The following is a 23003-nucleotide window of genomic DNA, read 5'->3' on the forward strand; positions in this document are numbered from 1 at the left end:
AATAAAAGGTGGTTGGGAGCCTCCTTGATTTTAAAAAGGCTCAGGAAAGCCCCGCAGTGCAGGCGTGGTGTGTTTTCAATTGTCTGGTGATCTCTGCCTGATCTGAGACCTTGGGGAATCTGAGCATGGAGGCAGGTGTTTCTTGCTTCGGGCATCAGGAGGATGCAAGGAGCCCCGCCTCCACTGACTGGTCAGAATTTTACTCAGCCAGCTCCCACTGGACACCCGTTTTGTGCCTGGTCCTGGGCAAGGCCCTGACGGTTTAGAGATGACTGCTGAGCTCAGTCCCTACCTTGAAAGGCCAGCAGAGGAGGAGGGCAGAGTGACAGAGGGAGCAGTTTGTACCCGAACAGCCGGACTTTAGAGGAGAAGCCTGTGTGAATGCCGTCAGATGGGGAGGGGGGCCTGGTACACCTGACTGCCCCTGGGTGCCCACCCCAAGGGGTCCAGCTGTGTCCACTTGATGGATGCAGGAGGAGGCGGAGCTTTCCCAGGGTCCCACGAGAAGTCTGAACCTGATTAGGGCCAAGAACCCGGTCCTGATGCAGGAAATGGACTTTGCCTCATGGGAGGTCCTAGGTGCCAAGCAGAGGCTGGAGCATGGAAGGACCTGGAAGGTTCAGGGTGCTGTGTGGTTGGGATCGGAAGGTCCTTACGTGCAGGGGCCTGGGGCGGGGTAGGCTTGCAGGACAGCAGGCCGGCGCCAGCTGGACAGAGTTTGGGATGCCTCGCTCAGGCATGTGGGCCTCTTTCTGGGAGGTTTTTTGTTTTTGGGTGGGGAGCAGCCGGTTGGGATTTGTGTCATGTTGTTGGGGGGAAACCTCTCTTGATGGGAGGCTGGGTCATCAGGCAGAGCTGACTCCAGCGACCCCACTGAGAAGGGCCCAGGCCAGCAGAGGGCAGGGTCTCTGGGTGAGTGCAGACATGTTTGCGGAAAGGACCAGCAGCCTAGGTGAAGCCCAGGAGTGGGTTGTGAGGGAGGGAGAGGCGTCCCTGGGATGAGCCTGCATTCCTGCTGGCTTCCTGGGGAGATAGGAGATCCCATCACTGACACGGGGACCCAGGGAAGGGCAGGTGAGTCCTCAGTGCCTGGGACTTTTGGTAGTCGGGGTCGGGAGCTCTGGAGAGAGGCCCCAGGCTGAAGAGAAATGGGGGTGGGTGAGGAGATGCAAGCCAGAAGAGAAGGATGGGGTTGGGGTGCTGGAAGGAAGGTGAGCTGAGTGGGCAGAAAGGCCCCCTTGCTGGGTGGGTGCTGCATTGTCCCTTCAGCCACTGGCCTCCAGGTTCTGCAGGCCTACCCTGTGGGGGCACCCCGCTGCCCTGAGGGAGGGGGCTTAGGGACCTCTCTGCAGAGGCCGCACTGCCCTTCCAGGGGCCGCATGTGGCCCCAGGTCTCAGAGAAGCCAGCCTCCTGCTGGTCGTGGAGCCATGGAATCTGTGAGTGTGACTTCGGGGGTGGGATGAGGAGACCCAGGACCAGTCAGGAAGCCAGACACCGTCTGTGGCTCTTCCCCTGCCGCTCCCCTGCCCCTGTAACTCTGGCCTGAGATTGAGCTGCTTCCTGTCAAGTGATGAACGGGCAATGTCTCCTTATCTCAACCCCAGAAGGGAAGGGGCCTGGGATGGGGGAAGCAGCAGCCAGAACCACACCCCTGGGCCAGAATTCATTCATTCCCTTCCTCACTGTCCAAGGAAGTATGGACCAGAGGAGGCAGGCACACTTTGGTTTCAAATGTCAGTCCTGCCTGCTGCCTGCTGTGTGACCTTGGGCCCATCACTTAACCAGTCTGAACTTTCGTTTCCTCCTCTGTGGATTGTAGCAGCCCCCACGCAGAGTGGCTTTGGGGTGGAGCCAGGCGTGCACAGTCCTTGGCATGTCCCTGGCGTGCACACAGTGAGGGCTCCTAGCGTGGGCTGTCATTAGGGCTGGTCCTTGTGTGGGGGCGATCCTCAGTGCCCAGGCCTCATGCGAGGACACCAGGTCATCAGTGGTGTCCCTTTCCCTCATTACTCACAGCCTCCCTGGTCTGAGGAGCAAATGGCAGACTAAACCCAAGCACCCATCGCCTTAGGGTCACGCCCCACTTTAGTGAGAGCCCTGCTGAAGGCCAGGGCGGGAGGCACGTGTCAGGGGGCTTTGCAAAGGCAGCCCCAGTTCTCGGAAACACTGAGGAGGGTGTTTGCTTTGGCAAGTCCCGTTTTCCCTTGGAGCCTTGATTTCCTCATCTGCAAAATGGACCTGGTGGCACCACTTGGGTTTCCTGGAAGATGTCAAATTACTCAGCCTGGGGAGGCATTGCTGTGAGTGCTGGCTGACGCTGAAGCTGGACTGGCCTTGACCTCCCCAGTGGCCAGCCTGTGAACTGCCTGGCCTCCTGCTGGGCTTCAGAGCACTGTCTGTAGGGGTGTGTTGGGCCATGTGGGCCTGTGGCACCTCTCCTCCCCCTGCCGCCCCAGCAGTGAGCACCTTTCCTAAGTTTCTGTGGCCAGGAGCTTGCTGGAGCAGCAGAGCTAGCCCCTTGTGCCCGTTCTGGGGTCAGGCCACTCCTTCTGTGTATGTAGGAGGGCGGGGAGTCACCAGGTTGGCTTCCTGCTTTGGAAAAACGACTTGTGAAGCTTTTCACTCAGCTGGCAGAAACAGAGAGGGGCCTTCCCCAGAGAATGGGCAGAGCGTATGGCGTCCAGCTGAGACCGGGCCTCTGGGTTTGTCGGTGAGGTTTTTCTAAGGGTGTGGCAGCCTCTCAGCCTGGGAGCCACACAGGCCTTCACCAGCTCCACCCCCAAACCTGGGGTAGTGACGACCCTGCCCCTGTGGACACACCAAGAACGTGGCTCTGCTTAAAGCCTGTGACCTGATTGCATACACGTGTGCACAGGCACACACATGTGCAGAGAAGGGCAAGTGGACACTCACTGTTCCCACTTCAGGGTTGAGGAGCACGGTGAGGTGTAGACGGATACTGGCACCCCCATGACCCTCGCAAACTCCTGGCCCAAGCTGGGTCTTTGGCCTGAGCCTTCCTGGTGTCCTGGGTCATTTTTCCTGAGAGGATAAGGCCTCAGTGAGCCGCCGTCCTCCACGAAGTGTGGTATTTGGCAGGAGGCAATGGAGGGACGTGACTTTGCCCTAGAAGAAATTGGGAGACAAGCGCCAGGTGACAATGGTGGTCAGAAAGGCCTCTTGGGGAGCCTCGGAGCCCAGCCTGAGAGCCAATCCCTTCCAGGAAGTGCCCAGACTAAACCCACTCACCCAACTATTTAGGGTCACGCCCCACATTAGTAAGAGCCCTGCCAAAGTCCAGGGCCAGGGGAGCTTGTTGGGGGCTTTCCAAAAGCAGCTCCAGGTCTTGTAAATGCTGAGGAGGGTGTTTGCTCCAGAGTCACCCCAAAGAAGCCATGCAGTGTGGTAAAGAGAGCATGATCTGGGGTCCAGCACCCTAGCTCCGTCTTTTACTGGCTGTGTGACCCTGGGCAAGTCCCCGCCCCTCTCTGAGCCCCAGTTCCCATGGCTGTCACATGGAGGTCGGCCCTCCTCCACTGTCCAGGGGTGGTTAGTGGAAACGACGCTGGTAGCAGCTAAAGCCTCAGCGGACCCTCTGCTGTCCTGAGGAGTTTACATCTGTTAGCGCAGTTAATTCTTCGTGACCCTCAAAGGTAGATCTTAGCCCCATTTTCCAGATGAAGGATTAAAGGCAGCCACGCCAGGATTTGAACCCAAGGCAGGTCGGGCTCCCAAACAGGCCCTGGGCCTTCCCCACCGAGCTCGTCCCCATCCAGTCCCTGGGCACCTGGGGGACAGGCACATGTGTGAACCCAGGCTGGGGAGCCCTGGAAATGCAGGGCTCTCACTCCCTGCAGAAGAAAGGCCCTCTGTGAGGTGGCGCTCAGTGTGGCCTGCGGCTCCGGGTCTCACATTCCACAGATTTTTGGCCCCTGACTTGGGCTTGGCAGCCTGGGCCCCATTGTTCTGCGACTTGGCAGGAGCCACGAGACACGCAGCTCCTGGAGGTGCCCTGTGTGCAGAATCCTTACCCTGCTCTTTGCGTCTCATCCCTTTGCCTTGATCTTTCTGCAGCTGGACCCCCTAACAAGGGGTTTCTGGCAGGAATTTCCAGGGGTATGAGAAAAAGTGAGAGTGTTAGTCTCTCAGTCGTGTCCGACTCTGTGACCCCATAGACGGTAGTCCGCCAGGCTTCTCTGTCCACAGAATGCTCCAGGCAAGAACACTGGAGTGGGCCTCCATTCCCTTCTCCGCGAGATCTTCCCGACCCAGGGATTGAACCCCTCTCTCTTGCATTGCAGGCGGACTCTTTACCGTCTGAGCCACCAGGGAAGCCCTGAGATGTGGCCAAACAGAATGCAAATCCACTGAAACCCAACACCCTGGAAAACCCTAAGAGGCAGAGGCTGTCTTGAGCCTGGGTGGCGCTCTGGAGACACAGTGGGGTTCAGAGCGCCCCTCTGTAGCTCATTCCCTACATGACGCTTTGTGTTCCCTCTCTGAGCCTGAGTCTCTGCCTGTAAAGTGGGTCTTTCGACAGCCCAGGCTAAGTGGAAGAGATCTGGCCACTGGGTGCCTCGGAGAGAACCTTCGCTTCCTTCCTTCCTCCCCTTCCCTCCCCCTCTGCCTCCATCCTCTCGGTGTGGTTCTCTCTGGCACTTGGGGGTGCTGTGACTTGCAGACTCCTTTCCTGGAACAAAGGCCCTTCCTCCTCACAGGGGCTTGAGCTGGAGCCAGTTCTATTAGGTTCTGGGCAGAACCGCTCTTAGGGACAGGAAGTTACCCCAGGGGGTTGGCAGACCAGGCGTGCGGATGGCAGTAGTGCATCCGCTCGGTGCCATCCCAAAGAGAGAGACTCTGGGGTCCCTGTGGGGGAATGGCCCCTCGTGGCCCACCGCCCCTGGGACCCCTGCCCACTCAGCACCACCCCGTTCGTGAATTGGGGGGCGGGGGTTGTTCTGTGGGGACTGCTGGAAAGGAAGATGATTCTCTGCTGGTAAGGGCCTTAGGGGTGCAGAACCAGGGGTTTGGGGCAAAGATGCTGTCACAGGTCTCCACCCTGGCTCCGCTACATGTGATCTGGGCAAATCTCTTAACCACCCTGGGCCTCAGTGTCCTTAAGTGGAACAGTAACAGAATCTGTCTCGTGGAGGTGATGTTAAGAGGTGATGGGCTAACGGAGGTGAAGGGTATGTGGGGCTCAGCATGATAAGGACACTCAGTTCAGTTCAGTTGCTCAGTTGTGTCTGACTCTTTGTGACCCCATGGACTGCAGCACGCCAGGCCTCCCTGTCCATCACCAACTCCCGGAGTTCACTCAAACTCATGTCCATCGCGTAAGTGATGCCATCCAACCACCTCATCTTCTGTCGCCACCTTCTCCTCCCGCCTTTGGTCTTTCCCAGCATCAGGGTCTTTTCCAGTGAGTTGGTTCTTCGCATCAGGTAGCTGAAGTATTGGAGTTTCAGCTTCAACATCAGTCCTTCCAGTGAATATTCAGGACTGATTTCCTTTAGGACTGGTTGGATCACCTTGAAGTCCAAGGGACTCTCAGGAGTTTTCTCCAGTACCACAGTTCAAAAGCATCTATTCTTCGGTGCTCAGCTTTCTTTATTTTCAATTTTTTTTGTTTATATTTTTACCTGCACTGGGTCTTCGTTGCTGTGCATGGGCTTTCTCTAGTTGCGGCACGTGGGGGCTACTCTCTAGCTGTGGTGAGCAGGCTTCTCACTGCAGTGGCTTTGTGGGAGCAGGGGCTCAGGCTCAGGCTCAGTAGATGTGGCACGTGAGCTTAGTTGCCCCGCAGCAGGTGGAATCTTCCTGCACCAGAGATCAAACACGTGCCCTCTGCACCAGCAGACAGATTCTTAACCACTGGACCTCCAGGGAGTTCCTATTACTGTTATTTCTGATGAGACCAGGGCCCCTTACTTTTAGGGCCTATGTGAGAAGTGGGGTGAACTCCTGAGAGCCTGCAGACCACCTCTGGGTTACAGGTGTTAGGTGATCGCTACATGGGGGCGTGGGAGGTGATGTTGCAAATACCTCCTAGGTCTCTGCCCAGTGTGACTTGCCCAAGGTCCCAACTGGGTAGTGACAGAGCCAAGCTATAAACCCAGGCCTGCTGGCTCCAGGAGGCTGGGTGGGGTGGGACATGGGAACTAGAGATGGCTGCGTTGTGGTTTCTAACCCACGTGGTCTCTGAGCAGGTAGGCAGGTGAGCAAGTCACGCATGGACCTGGCCTGTGGGCCACGCCTGGTGCCTTCCGAGATAAAGACAGAACCTTCTTGCTGAAGACAGCTCTCCTCCAGCCTCCTCCCCGAGGTCTCCCTAAGGGCGGAGGACGGGGAACATGTCACCCCGAGGGGTCTAGGGGTGCAGCCCGAAGCAGCTGCAGAGCCTGCAGGAGTCTCCGGTTTTATCTTAAAATTCATGTTCATTTTACATTTTGTTCCCTCTGTATCCGGCTTATTGTCGCGCACATTTCCCTCCTGAGTAACAGCACTGCCTGGGGAAGCTGCTCATGTTTATCTGTTTATCCCGGGGCTTTTCATACCCAGGTCCTCACTGTGTCACCCGGGGCGAGGGGGTGGGGGTGTGTGCACTGCAGTGCAGAAGCCCAGCACAGATGGTTGGGAGGTGCTGAGAGGCTGGGGGCCCATCTGCGCTTCAGGAATCCTCCTCGGAGGCCCTTGTGGAGGAGGAGACCCAGAGATCCAGGCAGAGGGAAGCCTGGGCTGGGCCAGAGGCAGGGGGGATGGGGTGGGAGAGACTTCAGAAGTATAGGCACACCCCGTAATACCCTCCAAGGGACTCTCATTCAAGAGATGAGCAGAGAGCGATATTGAGAGATCCACCTCTTTATCTCACATACACATTAGGATGAAGGTCATAAAATGCCATGAAAATGAAAAGTGCTAATGTTGGTCGCTCAGTCGTGTCCAGCTCTGTGACTCCACAGACTGTAGCCCGCCAGGCTTTTCTGTCCTTGGAATTCTTCAGGCAAGAATACTGGGGTGGGTTGCCATTCCCTCCTCCAGGGGAATCTTCTCAACCCAGAGATCAAGCCCAGGTCTACCTCATTGCCCGCAGAATCTTTACTATCTGAGCCACCAGGGAAGCCCCAAATTACCGTGTGTGGGGGTCAAAACTGGTGACTTCACAGGGAGGAGAGCATCGGGCCAGGCCATACTGGGCAGGTATTCTCAGCACCTGAGACTTCCTGCTTGGCTGAGGTGGGCACCACCTGTGGACAGTGCCATGCCCCACGTGGCCTCGCTTTCTGCCATCTACTAAGAGAGGGGTGCGAGGGAGGAGCTGGGCCTGTCCTGGGGACACAGGAAGGTCGGGCGCTGGACAGCAGTGTGCGCATTCTAGGGAGGCTCTTGGAGGGCAGAGCCAGGGAGGCCAAGGGTCAGGGTCAGCGGGTGATTCAGGGCTTGGTGGCCACACTTTGATGGGTGTCATAGACATCTCGGAGCCTGGGAGGGCTGGCCTGTTGACTGCCAGAAAAAACTACAGCGGGGAGAAACGTGTGACCAGGTCTGCAGGGCTCTGACTGAGCCAACCCCAGTTGTGAGAGGGGTGGGTTCGGTGTGGGTTCCTTCCCACTGCCCAGACCACCCTCTTCATGTGGGGCACGTGTGCACCCAGGAGACACGTGCAGCCAGGCTTGCCGACCCCTTGGACCAGAAGCCTGTCAGCTTGCATTTCGGCTGGTGGGGATGGCCAGGGATGACCAGGTTACTCATAGGTGGCAAGAGGCAAGGTCCGTTCAGAGAGAAAGATGGTGTACGGGCTCGGCTTTTCCAGAAGCGGATGCTGAGACAGGGCCAGGTGGGCGAAATCATGAGGGAGTAGGGGAGCAGACAAGCGGGGGTGTTATCTTAGACCAGCTCACCCCGCTCGGGTGTCTACAGCTCAGAGTTGTCCTGACCAGGGCCCTGGGCCACTGATTCCTGGGGACAGGGACTCCAGCACTTTAGAGGGTGTAAACAGTGCTGCTCCGGTAGCCTGGCCAGTCCTTCTGGGTTCTGCTTGGGGTGGGTCAAGGGAGAGGTGCCCACGGGAATGCCAGGACCACGCCTGGTGGAAGGAGCAGCAGCCTAGTTGGGGGTGCTCGTCACTTGCCTGCTCTGCACCCCGTCTTCCAGGTGTCCCATGGGAGTCCGGACCTGGCCCTGGACACCGCAGTTTAGGTGCTGCAGAAATGCTGGTGCGTGAGTGGAGGGCTTTCCTCCTGAGGAGGAAAAGGGGCCAAACAGCCTCTTCTGTGTGCCTGGGCCTGGGTCTTGCCCAGGCCGTGTCTGTCTGCTGAGAGTGATGCTGAGATGGCCTTCAGCTCAGGCCTGGGCACATGACGGGTGCTTCATCAGGGACAGCTACTGCGGTTACTGTGGCAATTGGTGGCTGGCCTCCTTGCCTCTCTTCTCTGAGGGGGCCTCTGATGTGGCAGCACCAGCTCTGGAGGTTGAGGGGGCTGCTCCCGTGTGCCAAGGGCTCTGCCCCTGCCTGGAGGTTTGTACAGGACTGTGAGTGGGACCCTCGGCCTTCCCAGTGTCTGGAGTGCCAGGGCCCAGCAAGGATGGGGACGGGCAGTCCTTCTTGATTTGAGACTTGCAGTCTGACTCAGGGTCGGTCTCTCCTGGCCACTAAGCTGCCAACCTGGGATTGTATGGGGTGAGAATAGGGGGTCAGGCATGGGGGACAGTGATGTGGAAAGAACAGGCTGTCCCATGTGGTGTTGAATGTGGTACCTCTCTTGCTGCTGGCAGGCCACCTTTGGGCTTTTCCCGGCACAGAGCCTGCTTCCACCTCTATCCAGCAGGGCTAATCCTAGCAGCCTGGTCGGGACAGCGTAATGGAGGGAGGTGTGTCACGTGGGCTGTCGAGCCCCAGTGCTACCACTTCCGAGCCACACCACCATGAGCAAGTTACTCGACAGCTCGGCCCCTCAGCCTGCACATTTGTAAAAGGGGACAAGTGAAGGAGCGCAGGCCTGTGTAAGAAAGCCCTCATTTTCTGTTGCAGCCCGTGCCCTCGGAGGCTGGCATGCAGGATGGCAGGACAGCCCAGCCACATGCCCCACGGAGGGAACCCGAACAACCTCTGCCACACCCTGGGGCCCGCGCACCCTCCTGACCCACAGGTAAGCCCTTCTCCGTCATCTGCAGTGCATCGGAGAGCCTCAGAGGATCACTGATCCCTGAGGCTGCTTCATCCTGGCCACGGGAGGAAGCCCCTCGGCAGCCCCCAGACACCTTGAATGCTTCCCGTGATGGGGGCAGAGTCACCGCCTGACCATTCGGCCCTCCACCTGTCAGCCACACTCATAGATGCCCTCTGGGCTGGGACGCCAGGCATTGGATCTGCCCCTGGGGTTTCCATGTGAATGGAAGGGCTTTATTTCAGAGGGATCAGCGCTGGTTAGGACAGACGTAGAGGGAGTCCTGGAGGCCTGGGCAGAGTGAGGGGTGCAGGGGAACAGGCGGAGCACACCTGGGATCAGAATGTGCTTCCTGACTGAGCCGACTCCTCCTTTCTGGTCTCAGCTGTGCTTTGGCCCTCCCTGTAGCCTCTTTGGAGGCAGCAGAGTTTCAGGGACACTGGTTCCCTTCCACCTGCCCCACCCGCCCTCTGTGTAGAACCTCGGAGAGCCAGGCAGCCTTTCACAGCTTCTCAGAAAGTGGCTTCTGGGATTCTGGGCTGCCCGCACACCCCACACCTTTCACTTTGCACTTTTCCTTGGGGTGCCCTCCTCGACTCCTCCAGGCCTCAGTCCAAATGCCGCTGCCCCCGAGGAGCCTTCCTGGTCCCCTCCCTGCTCTGTGCTGCGTCCAGACCTGAGCACAGGCGCTGGGTCAGGGCCGCGATTGCACGCGCCGGGACACCGCCTCCCAGGTCGGCCTCCCTTCCTAGACAGAATCTTCTGGGTGGGGCTTCACCTGCCAGGTTCGTGAGCTGCGTGCATCCACCCAGGACACAGTCGTGTGCTAACAGAGCCAGGTCTGCTTTTAAGGAGCACACAGCCTCACGGGAGAGAAAGACAAGAAAGGAAGCAGAAGAAACTGGGGGCCGTGGAACTCAACAAGGCATGTGGTCTAAACTAGGGGACCAGAGAGACCTCCTGGAGGCAGTGGCTTGCAGAGACCTGAAGGGGGACAAGGAGCTTGGCTGGACAGATTGGTCAGTGCCAGATGCTGTTGGGTGCTGTGGGCAGCCCGAAGTGATGAAAAGTAATTGTTGAGGGTTGGCTTTTGTCCCAGGCCTATGAGACCTAAATCAGGAGGAGATTCAGAGAGAGCCACCTTCCTGTCTTGTTAGGATTGTCACAGCTTCTAACTGCCTAGTTCTGTTGGAAGACTTCAGGCGGACTGGTGTTTGACCTTCTTGGGCAGGGTTGCCATGTTCAGTTGTACAGGTTCTGCACTGCCTAAAGGTGCCCGGCCAAGGAGGCAAGGTGAGTCTGAGGTCCTTCTCCTGTACCTGAGCTCTCATTCAGCTGTGCTGCCTGGTGTGAGACTAATCAGTCCAAGGAAAGGTACACCTCTGTAGATTCACACAGAGGTGACATGTGAGGTATAAACTGCGTATGTGTGGGCTCACAGGAGGTCCACAGGCGACCATGCTGTTCATCCTACCCATCCCAGTCACTGGCTGGGATGTAGGGGCCCATTTTCACGGTGAAATGTGGGGAGGCAGGTCCCAGAAAACTGGGAAGCCTGTAGACACTGCTGGTCCAGGGTCCACCAGGACACCTCCCCAATGGCTGGGGGCAGCGGGCCTCCTCGGGTAATGTAGCAATTTGTCATATTAAGTCATTCACTAACAATTGAGTCCCCCTTGATTAATCTCCCAGAATTAGCCAGTTGCATTTTGAGCAATTAGGGTTAATTACAGCCTCATTTGGCAGAGCAGAGAGGCCTGTAATTATTTCATGAACAAGGCGAGGAGGTGGTGGGCTGCGGTGGCGGCACCGTCCGGGTGTCTCTTTGCACATGTTGGAGTGGGTAATGACGTAGTTAAGTGTAATTAGATACGATTACTCAGCGTTGGCAAGTGGCTGGCGGGAAAGATGCCCCTGGTCCACCAGTATCTGGCCAGGTCTGTGGAACTGGGGCACAGCCACATTGACGCTGGGGCTGCTGCAGGGTGGGGCTGGAATGAAGAGTCAAGCGCTCTGTCTCCCCTCATCTCATAGAGCACTGGTATTTAAACACCGTCTGGGGAGAGATCATGGCTCGAATCTTGTCTGTTTCAGGACATAGAAACACCTCAAATTGATGGCACAGGCATTTTCCTTTATGGCAGGAGGCACTGCTGTTTCCCTGAAGTCATCCTTAGAGAAAAGAGCCAGGCTGCATGATAGCAAGAATGCTGTGCTCTGGACCAGGCAGGATGTGGTTCCTCACTCCATTCCCTCACTAGCCAGGTGACATTGGGTAAATGACCTCTCTGAGCCTCAGTTTCTTCTTCTGTAAAATGGGGCCACAAAGAGAGTGAGATGGTATGTTTTAAACACCCAACATGGTATCCAGCATTGTGGGTGTTAAGGAAATGGTATGTGATTGATCTTACTCTTATGTTCTAAAAATCATTTTAGTTTTCACAGCTCAAGAGCCCAGGGCTGGAAATATCCCTAGGGTAGGAAAAACAATTTAGTTAACATGCAAACTCTGACTTTTGTTAACCTTCTGTGTCCAAGGCTAGTGGTTTGTTCATCTGAAGGACCTTTCTAGCTCTGGGTGCTGTCAGCCTATGAAAATAAGTTTGCTGAACTGGGTAGAATTTTATGTGAAATTCATGTAGACTTGGAGAAGCTGAACATGCTTGCTTTTATGGAGGTTTCAAATTAATGAATGAATGGAGTTGAGAAACAGAGCTTAAAATGCCCCTTTGGTTTATGATTTTTACCGGTTTGCTTCAGAGCATTTTCATCAGGAAAGAAGTGCAAGGCTGAGCTGACCCACTAAGAACCATATGAATTTCCAAGAAGGAGAAAGGTGTTCTTGTCTGAGAAAGCCCCAGTTAATGTGTCTTCCATTCTGGAAAGTCTTTGCAAACCTGCTTGGGACATGCCAAGTTCAGTTATATTCGTCACTGTTCGGAGAGAGGAATGTGCGTATGTTCAGGGGATGGGGACAGCTGTCACTGGTTCTGCATGGCACCACAGTCTTCATGAAAATCTTCCTAAAGCAATAATGGTAGATAAGATTTAATGATCAAATATTCATGGCCATTAAAATTCAAGAAGTGTTTGCCAAGTGTTATAAATTCAGCAAGTGCTTGTCTCCTTTCTGCCTTGGGTCTGCTGGGGAGCCCTACACATAAGTAGATAAAGACCATGTAGAGGAAAGGCTCCCAGGGAGGGATGAACGGACGCAGAGAGAGCCTGGAGAGTGGGGTGGCTTGTTCTGCCCCGGGGGTCAGGGTTGATGAGGAAAGCTCTAGAAAGGAGATGACGTGGGCTGATGATGACCAGGAGTTTGGGGTACGACAGGGAGAGGGGATGTTCAGGAAGCAGAAAGAACCCAAGCTGAAGGTGCAGGATCAGTCGGGTTAGATAAGCATTTAAATACCTGTGCTTAAGGTAGCACAGCAGGTGTTTATGAAAGGTCTGGAAACCACGCTGTCATTTGGCATTGTACCTGCAGCAAATGGGAAGCCCATTATGGATTTAAATTGACAGAGGGTTGGGGTTTTATGTCCCTAGTAGCTGGTCACGAGCCAAGTGAAAATAGGAGGTCACATGATGCTTTGACCTTAAATGGGCTGGACACGAGGAGGGAAGATTCCAGAGATTTGCAGCAGGGAGAAACCAAGTGCCCTCGGTAACTGAAGGGATGAGGGGGAGAGGGAGGTCGAGGACGTGGCCAGCCTGCTGGCGTGGGAGCTGATGCTCTTCAAGGTTTGTTTCCCTTCAAGTCTCTGCTTGTTAGTCGTTGGAGCCGATTCCAGATTCTCTCATCCGTGTGTTTAAGCTCAGCCTTCCCGGAGCTTGGTTCATGAGGCTTGTCCTGGGGGCGCCGCCACAGCCGAGATGATGTTAGGTTTTGTCATCAGGCGTCTAGATGTTCGGGCGTCTTGCTCACCGTTCCCATGAGCCGATGGCACAGAGCTGAGTGTAGACAGACTTCCAAGTTGAGACAGTCTCGGTGGTGGTTGTACCTACATTGCAATGCCTGGCACTTACCTCATTCCATCCTCCTACCAAACCAGAGGAGGAGATCTTATTTAAAACTCCTCTCTGCAGGGGAGGAAATCGAGATGCGTGTAAGTTGTCCATCTTGCTATCGAAGGGAAAGCCAGCAGTGACTCCCAAGTCCGGTGGCCACATAGAGCCCTGCTCGCCACTCGGGCTGCAGGAGGGGAGGCTGGCTTCAGGTACGAAATTAGCCAGACCATGAAGAGCTGAGTGAGTCTGGCCTCGTAAAGAGTCTGACAATATGGACTCTCTGTAAATCGCGCCCTTCTTTTGTGCCAGGCAGATTTAAAACACATCGCTGTATACACATACACCGAATCCATTAGAAGTTCCCGGCACACAATGTCAGATGTCTTTAAAGGTGAAGTTCGTTTACAGGAAATGTCATTCTGATGAAGTGTGCTTTTTAAAATCGTAGAAGCGATTGCCTTAAAATTAATGATGCATTGCAAATATCAGGGAAAAAAGACCCATCCAGTGTAAAGATGATTAAAATTCAGGTCAGAAGTCTGACTTAGTCAGGCTAAATTTTTTAATGAGATTTCAGAAAATTAATTGGGCGGATGCATTTTTATTCTTTTAACATGTAATTTTATGCTCCTGTTTTTTTTTTTTTTTTTTTTTAAGGATTTGTCGATGGCTGAGGCTTACCAGGGTTCAAACATTTTAAACTCAAATTAACACAGGGTGAAGGGCGTTTGTGGCCTAATTTGATCTGACTTGGGAAAGAGAGCTGGGTTTCACCAAGCTTTCTGGGGTGGCAGTATCCTGGAGTGGTCCAAGACACCAGGTTCCCGTGCTGTTTATCTGATGTTGTCCTCCCATCTCTTGGGAGAGTGGGGTCAGGGCTAGAAGTGACTCAGGACCTTGGCCATATCCTTGACTCGTGACCCCACCAGATTCCTCCTATTGCCCAAGGAGTTGTTCCCAGGGGTTCCTCCTCTCTCAGATCATGAGTGCCCCCTCTCAGGCCCACTGCCACCTCCCTGTCCCTCTACCCCATCTCTTCTACCTTTGGGGGAGAACTAAGGGGCTCCCACCATGGGGAAGGGGGATGAATAGTCAGAAATGGCTTCTGGTGCCCACAGCACAGCCTAGAAAGGGGGGCAAGCCCATCATCTAGTTCTTTGTCCTTGGCAAATAGCCCTGGGTGACTGATGGAAGGACAGTCAACTCAGAGGCTGCAGGTACATCCATCTCATCCCTTTACTGTAGCCAGAGGATGTTGGGTAAATGACCTCTCTGAGCCTCAGTTTCCTCATATGTGAAATGGGGCTATGAAGACCTAGTTAAGTGAGATGGTGTTCTTTAGACACCCAGCACCATGGGTGCTAAGGAAACAGGATGTTATTGATCTTAGTCTTGCATTTTAAAATACATTTTACTTTTTACAGCTAGAGAACCCAGAGCTAGGAATATGCTCAGCACAGACCCTCGGTGGGATGGGAACGCAAGTGGTATTGATAACGCCAGCTGACAATTCCCTGTTTATTCCCTGGGCCAGGCTCCCACCTGCCTGGGCACTGTGCACACCCTGCCTTTGTTTCTCCCCAGCCCCTGGGAAGTACGTGCTGCATTCTCCAGACATTCTGCAATGCCAAACCAACAGTAACAATAACAAACATAATAACGCCAAATATGCAGCATTTCCTAAGTACCGGGTCCTCTTCTAAGCGTTCACTCATTAACTTATTTAACCCCCAACAGCCCTCTAGAGGGTTGTTGGACAACCCTCTTAAATAGGTCTTTGCCCAGCAGCTTAGAGCTCCCAGACCCTCTTCTCCTGGAGGTCCTGGGGCTGGGTTTCTAACACCCCCATCATGGCCCACCTCTCTCCCCTGCAGGAACTTGCCGGGGGCCCACCCAGAAGGTGGGTGGCAGCAGGGAGGGGCCTGGCCTTTGGGGGCAAGAACTCAGTTCAGCAGTTCCTTTTCTGCTCCGAGTCCCTGAGTTAAATTGGGGTCAGAACTCTGCTGGCTCAGGCAGCTGCACCCCCCAGAAGCCCTGCATCCTGTAGTGAGCCCTGCCTGAGCAGGGGTCCCCTCAGGGACAGGGCCCTGTCCTGACCCCCGTGGGGGTGGCAGCAGCCCCCGAGCCCCCTCACGCTGCACTGCCCCCTAGGTAACCTGCCCCCTCCTTGGAGCCTTCCTCTAATTAGGTTGGATGGGTTGTGATAGGAAATGCAAATCTGGGTCATCGCATATTCAGAAGTGCAAGGCGGTCAGCCAGGCTGGCTGGGAGGTCCCTATCCTTTGGGAGCTTCCAGCCATGGAGCTGGACCACATGGCCTCTGGGGAACGTCCTTGAGGTGGGTGGAAAGTGCCAGGGACTCTGGCCACTCATCACTCCGCGTTGGCAGAAGTAGGATCCTTAGAGAACACACCCTCCAGACCCTCACTGTCCCCAGGGAAACAGGTGGGGCAGAGAGACCCTGCCCCATGTCGCCGGGCAGCATGCCTGGCTTTCCGTCATCCGGGAGTTCAAGTCCCAGCTCCCATTGCCTGGCTGTGCCTCAGTGTCCTTAATCATAAAGTGGGATCGATAAGCCTCGTTTTACAAGCTGTTAGGGGACTTCAGTCGTTAAGCCTGTCTCATCACCTAGGACACCAGCAGAGGCATGGTTGGCGCCTAACATGCAAGACGGCATGGCGCTGTCGCCCTGACCACGTGTGGCTCCTCCAGGGGCCCAGAGCGTTGCCTTCTTCTAGGGGGTGTGGTTTCCGCTGTGCCCACAGAAGTGACAGTGGCCGGGTCACAGACTCCCTTGTGCTCCCGGCTATTTTGAGCGCATTTCGTTGTGTCCTTTGATACACGTGCCCTGAGCACTTGCTTGGCAAGTCAGAGCCCCGGTTCAGGGGCACAGAGGGGACTAAGGCGGAGGCCCATGGTGGGGGCACAGGTGGGGCTCAGGTGGCTGAAGCTGGGAGGCCTGACTAGTCACAGGGTCTTGACGGGAAAGCAGAGTTGGGTGGTAACACGTACAGGGTGAAGGGAGTATCCTGTCCTGGTTCAGATCCCCGGTGTTACTCACGGTACGGTCTGGAGCCTCCCCTCTGAGGCTGTTTCCTGAAATGGAGTCACAGTGATGTCTGCTCACAGGGTCCCGGGAAGCTACGCGCACGGTGCCTGGCACGTAGTACCTGCTTAGTAAATGCATACTCGCTCCTCTGAGGTGAACGCTGGGTGTGCATGTAGGTCCATTGCTGAGACTAAAGAGCTTACCTGGCAGAGACTGGCAGGTGGTGGATGAGAGCACCATCTTCCTCCTCCACCAGCCTACCCCCCTGCTCAGGTCCCCAGGCAGAATGTCTTAAAATCTCCCATCACGGGAGGTAATTATGCCTGGAAACTTGAGTCAGGGTGGGCCCAGCGATTGCGAGCTGCAAAGCTGAGTTCCATCTCTCAGTCCTGGCAAGAAGGTGCCTGTTAGAATTTCCTTGGTGCAGAGCTGGGCCATGGCAGGTGCAGAGGTGGGGAGTAGCCGCTCAGGCCCTAATCCTCCAACCCCGACCTCCTCATTCCTGCCCTGCCCAAGCCTGTCCATAACATGGCTGCAACTGCTAAGCACTTACTGTGTGCACGGCTTAGCAATCTTGCCAAATTCTCTTAGCCACCCTACTTCTTCTACCCTATGGACAGGAAACCAAGGCTCAGGGTGGCTTGTGTAACCACGAAGGTCACCAGCCAGTGACCCAGGCTGACGGGCTCCACAGCCAGTCACACGGGGGTTCCCAGGGCTCCTCCAGGAATGACTGGTCTGCTCTTGGCATTCCTGGTGGGGAGAGTTCCAGAACACAGCACAGGGGAACTCCTGACCTTCGGCCCCTCAGAGGCTCTGGCCAAACTCTGGAAGAGGCGTTTCCACTTCTGAAAATACAGCGGCTTGCCCTGTTGTGGCAGGTGTTGGGGGGGCCGGGGGCCCTCTGGCTTTCTTGCCCCACCCTTGTTCCCCTAATGGAACTCTGCACACCTTTCTGCACACCTACTGTGTGCAAGTCACCCAGCAGCAACAGAGACCCCATCTTCATGTCACCACCCAGTGGGGAGGGTCCCCAGTGGATGTGATTCCCCCACCTGAGAGTGGGGGTGTAGCGGGAGGGAGGGCCCACCCTGCCAGGCTGTCGTGGGGCTCCCTCTGCCCTTCCCCCCGCCCCCTTCTAGGGCCCAGCAGTGGCTCCCCCTCCTCTCCTCTTCCTGAGACCACCTTTGCAGTTGTGTTTTGGGCAGAGGGTGGACCTGGCCACTGTGCCTCATCTGTTTGGCTCCATCCTGGGCAGGTCCTGCAGCTTAATCATTGCCTTCAATGCTGACCCCTGGAGAGTCATCACGGTGCCCAGATTCTTCATGTTGCCATAAAGGGGACAGTTTATCCAAAGAATGAGCTCCAAATGTCAGGCTGCGGGTTTAACCTGTGTGTTCCCATCTCTGCGGTGGGAAAGCTACTCTGGGAGGGGAGGTTGCTGCTTCATGGGGTGACTTGAAGGATAAGGGTTGGGGGTGTGTCCTGGAGCCCTGGGGCTGACAGGACCCCGCAGAGCCTCCCTCCCCTCGGCGGTGTGGCCTTGCTAGTTGCTGCCTTAGATGTTTATTGCACCTGCTCTGCTGGTCGGCTCCAGCAGGGACAGAAAGCGTTCAGGAGTGACCAAGGCAGACGAGGCCCTGGTCCACGAGAGTGGAGACAGAAACGAACAAAGAACAAGTGATCCGATACTGAGGGATGGAGACAAGTGTGTGGAGGAGCCCAGATCTGCAGAGGGGCATCGTCGGGATCAAAGGGAGCTGGTGTGGAGAGCGCCAAGGGGCAAGGGGGCCTCTGATAGTGAGGGGGCGATCAGGGTCCCTCCTTCACCCTGAAAGAGTGTTGCCGGGGCTGGGGAAGGGGTAGCACCGCCCCCCAAACCCCACCCCAGGTCTCAGCCCTCCACTCCGCCTGGCTGGTCACTGATGCCCTCTGTCTTTCCCCTCCAGAGGCACCCCACGGCCCTGTCTTTTCGCTGCTCACTGGCCGACTTCCAGATCGAGAAGAAGATTGGCCGAGGGCAGTTCAGTGAGGTGTACAAGGCCACCTGCTTGCTGGACAGGAAGACAGTGGCTCTGAAGAAGGTGCAGGTGAGCCAACAGCACCGTGGGGTCAGAACTACACAGCAGGAGCTGGCTGGTGGCTGATCACTGTGGCCCTGGGCTAGTCCTGCCACTCCCTGCAGAAAACCCAGGAAACTGGCACTCTCCTCACTCACGGGGCTGTGGAAGAATCAGGCGGCCTGGTCTTTGCGAAAGCTCCCTGTGAACCATAAAGGAAAACAAGGACGAGCACATGCTGAGTGCCTGCTGTATACTGCGTTATGCTGGAGCTCACAGAATCTGGACAGCGGCTTTGTGGGTTGGGGATTATCACCCCAGTTTTCAGAGGAGGAAAACTGCAGACTCGTGAATAACTTACCAGGGCTGGTGGGGGAAGCTAAGTGGGAGCTGAGGCTCAGATCTGCAGCCAACTGACCCTCTCTGGTAGCTCTGGGCTACTGCCCAACCTCTGAGTCCCTTCTAATCGCAGGAGTGGGGTCAGGCAGATGTATTCTATGCAGCAAAGCTCAAGGAGAAAGCTGCTCGTGAGAGCCTTTGGGCCCCTCTGAATGGCTCTTTTCCCCTCAGGAAATGGCCTTGAGTCCTCCAGCAGGGCTTCCACAGCCCCTCGACTTGCTCATTTACCTTAAAGAATGAGATTAACCGGCTGGGCAGAGGAGGCCCAGCAGAGGGAAGGCAGTTCAGACACAGTCACGAGGTGGGGAGACGGGCGAGGAAGCCCCACCTGGAGCTGGACAGCGTGATTCTGTCCTTGCGGATCTGGGTGCTGCACACGTGGCCTGGGATGGCCGGAGGGGACACGGGCTCCTTGGTTCAGAAAAGGCCTGTGTTCTGCGTTTGTCTGCCAGGGACGGGCTCACCCGGGTTCTCTCTATTGGTTTTTAGTGCTGGGATGGGTTCTGCGGTGGGGCGGCTGTAGTGTCGCCCTCTGGTTTGTTCTCTCTAAGTTAGGATGTGCTGGGAGGCCCCACGTGCAGTGAACACAGGTCCTGGGGGCCATCAGGGGGTGCATGCTACACCCTTTCTTCTAACTTGGTCCACATGACTGCCCAGTGAGGTCAGGCTGTTGGCCCCATTTATAGACGTGAAGACTGAGGCTCCAAGGGTATCTCCTGTCCTACCCCTTACCGGTGCATGACCTTAGCAAGTCACAGAACTTCTCTGGACCTCAGTCTCCTCCTCTGTAAGTTGGCCGCAGTAACCCCCGCCTCATAGGAGCTGCTGAGATGATTCGGTGGGAATTGGTCAGCACAGCGCCTGGCACGTGATGGGCACCCAGTTATCCGAACCATTGTCCTAAGGGTTCCCTCTGCAAGGAGGCGTGAGAACCCAGATTGGGGTCCCGGGCCTTGTGCTCCCTCTGGGGCTGTAGGTGCTGGTTTTAACCACTCTTTCTCTGTCTTCTCTCACTCAAGATATTTGAGATGATGGACGCCAAGGCCAGGCAGGACTGTGTCAAGGAGATCGGCCTCCTGAAGGTGAGTGCCCTGGGCCAAGCAGGAGCCCCACGCTTCCTCGGGCCAGGCTGGGCCATGTCGTGACCATCACAGCCCCTTAGCCCTTTAAATTCAGAAACAACGTATTTTGGAGGAGGGCAGTGGCTGGTTTGTCCTCCTGTGGCTGAGTGGGGACCCCATCTCACCTCTGCCCAGTCCTCGCGGCACCCCCAGACTGGCTGTCCGTGCCCCTTGCGGATCTGGATGTGGCGGCCGTGGACCAGGCTGTTGGGGAAGGAGCGGAGGTGGGCATTGGGTCCGACTGCAGTCTGTCTGTCTCCCTGTCGGTCTCATCACACCTTTGCTCTCAGCCTTGTGCCCTTGTATTTCTACGCAGAGGCACACACATCTGAATATTCAGCCAGGTATGTTCTCTTCTTCTCTCCCATTCTTGTGCATCCAGGAGATGCTCTATGCCAGGGAGACAGAGCCGAGCCAGTCTGGGGCACTGGGCAGAATTAACAGCCAAGCACAGGGCCCCAGGTTCTGGGAGCTAGAGGGGCTTGGGGCCCCTGAGTTGTCCACCTTTTGGACTCTAGCCAGGCCTCCAACAGGGAGGAGGCAGGATGCACAGCTGGGGATGGGTGCCCCCGGGAGTAGCTGATGTGCCTGCCCCTCTGTGGGCAGAAGTCCTTGGTTCCACCAGAGCTGGACAGGGTTGTGTGAAGGACAGACCTGCGGGGCCTGTCCAGGGCGAGGGATGGTGGTGGTGGATGGTGTCTATGGCCATCCTTTCTGCCTTCCTGCTGGCTTCCCCTCCGGTCTCCTGAGAGTCAGAGATGACAGAGCTTTCTGGACTAGACCTGTTTCCCTGGTCTAGGGGTGGCTCTCCCTGGGGCTCTGCCCTCCTCCCCAGGTTCAGCATTCCACCTGAGAATTAGGAGGTGATGGAGGAGAAAAAAAGGGATGGGCTTTGGAGGCCTGGGATCCTGGATTCAAATGCTGATGTCTTCGTTAACAAGCTGTGTGACCTTAAGCATATGACTTAACCTCCCTGAGCCTCAGTTTGCCCATCAGCTCAATGGAGAGAATGCCGGCCTCACAGGATATGGGCAGATAGAGAGAATTAAATAAAATAGTATCGGGGGAGTTCCCTGCTGGCCTAGTGGTTAGGATTCCAGGATTTCCTTTCCATGACCTGGATTCAGTCTCTGGCTGAGGAACTGAGATCCTGCAAGCAGCGTGGCATGGCCAAAAAATAAACCAATGAAAAAATTTTTTTAATAAAATAGTGTCTGAAGAGGGCCTGGCACAGGAGAGCACACAGTCAGCACTGACTTGGTGTCCTCTCTCCCCACATAGAGAGCAAGCTTGCTTGGCAGCTTCCTGTAAAGTGGGGCTACTGGTACCATCAACCATGGCACCCGCCACCCCACCACCCAGGGATTCCCAGGCAGGAGGGAGAAAAGACAGGCGGCAGATGGTGACCATCGGGTGATGCTGGCAGACGCAAGGGCCCCGGGGAAGTCGTGCAGTGCCCAGGGTATGCTCTCAGAATCTGGAAGGCTGAGACGGGCCTGCTGCAGGAGCCGTGGCAGCATGGATGGGCGTGCAGGTCACGGTGGACTCAAATGCCACATTCAGGATGTGAGACTTGAATGTGGGGACAAGAGGGGGGCCCCGCAGTGGCTGAGCGCGAGGTGTCGTGGCCATATGGGAGTTGTGGATGCTCGCTGGCGTGGCCCTTGGCTTTGATGGGTCCCAAGAGGGAGCCTAGAGGCTTGTAGGGAGGTATCCTTAACTCCAGCCATCACAGGTCCTAAAATACTCTTCAGATAACATTTTGAAAGTTTTACTAAATGGTTAACTTTGGATCCAGTTGTGATCCCTGAAACTCTGATTCCCCAGCCCTGGGGAGTGGCTGGCTGGATCACATACCCCTGTCTCCCTACTCGTGGCTAAGAATACACGTGTGTTGCTCACGTGAGTAAGGGATTGTACACGTGTGCACACCAAGCCAGCCTGTTTGGTTCTTGGGCTCAGAACTGAGTGACCACAGCCTCTTTGGTGAGGCTGCCCCAGGTGGTGTGACCCGGGCCTGCCTGGTGCGGGGTCTCTGACCCGCCCCCAGGCTGCAGTGCCACTGAGCGTGGTCAGCTGTGGGCTTCGCAGGCAGATACACCCCTTGCTTACTAGCTCTGGGGCCGTGGGTAAGCTGCTGACCACCTGTGGCCTTGGTTTTCTCATCTGTCTAAGGGGTTGATGACGAGAGTGCTGTCTTCAGAGGTGTTGTCGTGGAATTAGTGAGAAGATGCATTGGAAGGACTCAGTGTAGCATCTGGTCAGAAGCAGCCCCCATTGCCATGGTTATAACCTCTGCCACCAGGCCAGACCCTTTGCAGAACGTGACCCACCTCTCCAGCCTGCGTGTGGGAAGTCAACAGGATGTGCCAGGGCATGGGGTGTTTCCTACAAAACAGAAAGAAGCACGGTCCTTAGAGGGGCCACTGGGCGGCATCATTCATGCTGTTCATGCCAGGACCAGTGAGAGGCCGCCAGGAGGGGCGGAACAGTGGCACAGCATAAATACATGCCCCTCACATAGCACCTTCTGGGCCTTTGGGAAAACGTGCTTTCAAGTGGCCTCTGGGTGGGACCCCCGCTGGACAGGCTGACCATGCTGTGGCAGAATATTTGAGTTCCTCTGCCTTCCCTAGATCCTGGGGTCATTTCGGTATAGTTTCAGTTATAAGGAATGCCAGGGTCTCCTGTCAGCCAAGCAGGGGCTGACTTCCGGCCAGTGGGGTGCAGTCCTATCCAACGATCACACGGGCCATGGTGATCAGGCCAGAATCAGGGCTTCATCACTGAGCACCATGCTCAGGGCAGCTCTCACACCAGGAATGATGTTTTCTCAAGATTTCACAAAGGGTGGGTCAGAAATTGAGAAAGTGGGAAGGAAGAAGGAAGGAGGTGGACACTTCCAAGTATTCCAGGACCACTGAGTACAGAGGTGGAGTGGTGGGGGCCTGGCCCTACCCTGGAGGGGCCTGGGTGGTGCTGATGATGAAGAGGAAGAGGGAGAAAAGGGTCATTTCCACAGTGTCTGTTGAGTCTTAGCTGCAAGTGGTCACCATGTAGATATTTCAGGGGTATCAGCCCGTGTAATCGTCACAGTTTCTCTGCAAAAGATTATGCCCATTTTACAGAGGGGGACACTGAGGCTCAGGGATGCAAAATGGCTTTCCCAGTGTCACCCAGGTCTGCAGGCCATTCCCC

At 55.9% G+C, this 23003-nt stretch overlaps 1 protein-coding gene across 2 annotated transcripts in view; it reads left to right on the top strand.

Annotated features, from left to right (window-relative positions):
* NEK6 (NIMA related kinase 6) overlaps nt 1-23003 on the top strand; it is an 84936-nt gene that overhangs the window by 34451 nt on the left and 27482 nt on the right. For both annotated transcript variants that reach the window (XM_018055750.1, XM_018055749.1), the window contains exons 2-4: nt 9033-9150; nt 18175-18315; nt 19704-19766. In XM_018055750.1, the coding sequence (XP_017911239.1) occupies nt 9061-9150; nt 18175-18315; nt 19704-19766 (294 nt within the window). In that variant the 5' untranslated portion in view covers nt 9033-9060. The remainder of the gene's footprint in view (nt 1-9032; nt 9151-18174; nt 18316-19703; nt 19767-23003) is intronic.

The sequence above is a fragment of the Capra hircus genome, chromosome 11 (genome assembly GCF_001704415.2).
Source record: "Capra hircus breed San Clemente chromosome 11, ASM170441v1, whole genome shotgun sequence".
Lineage (NCBI taxonomy): Eukaryota > Metazoa > Chordata > Mammalia > Artiodactyla > Bovidae > Capra > Capra hircus.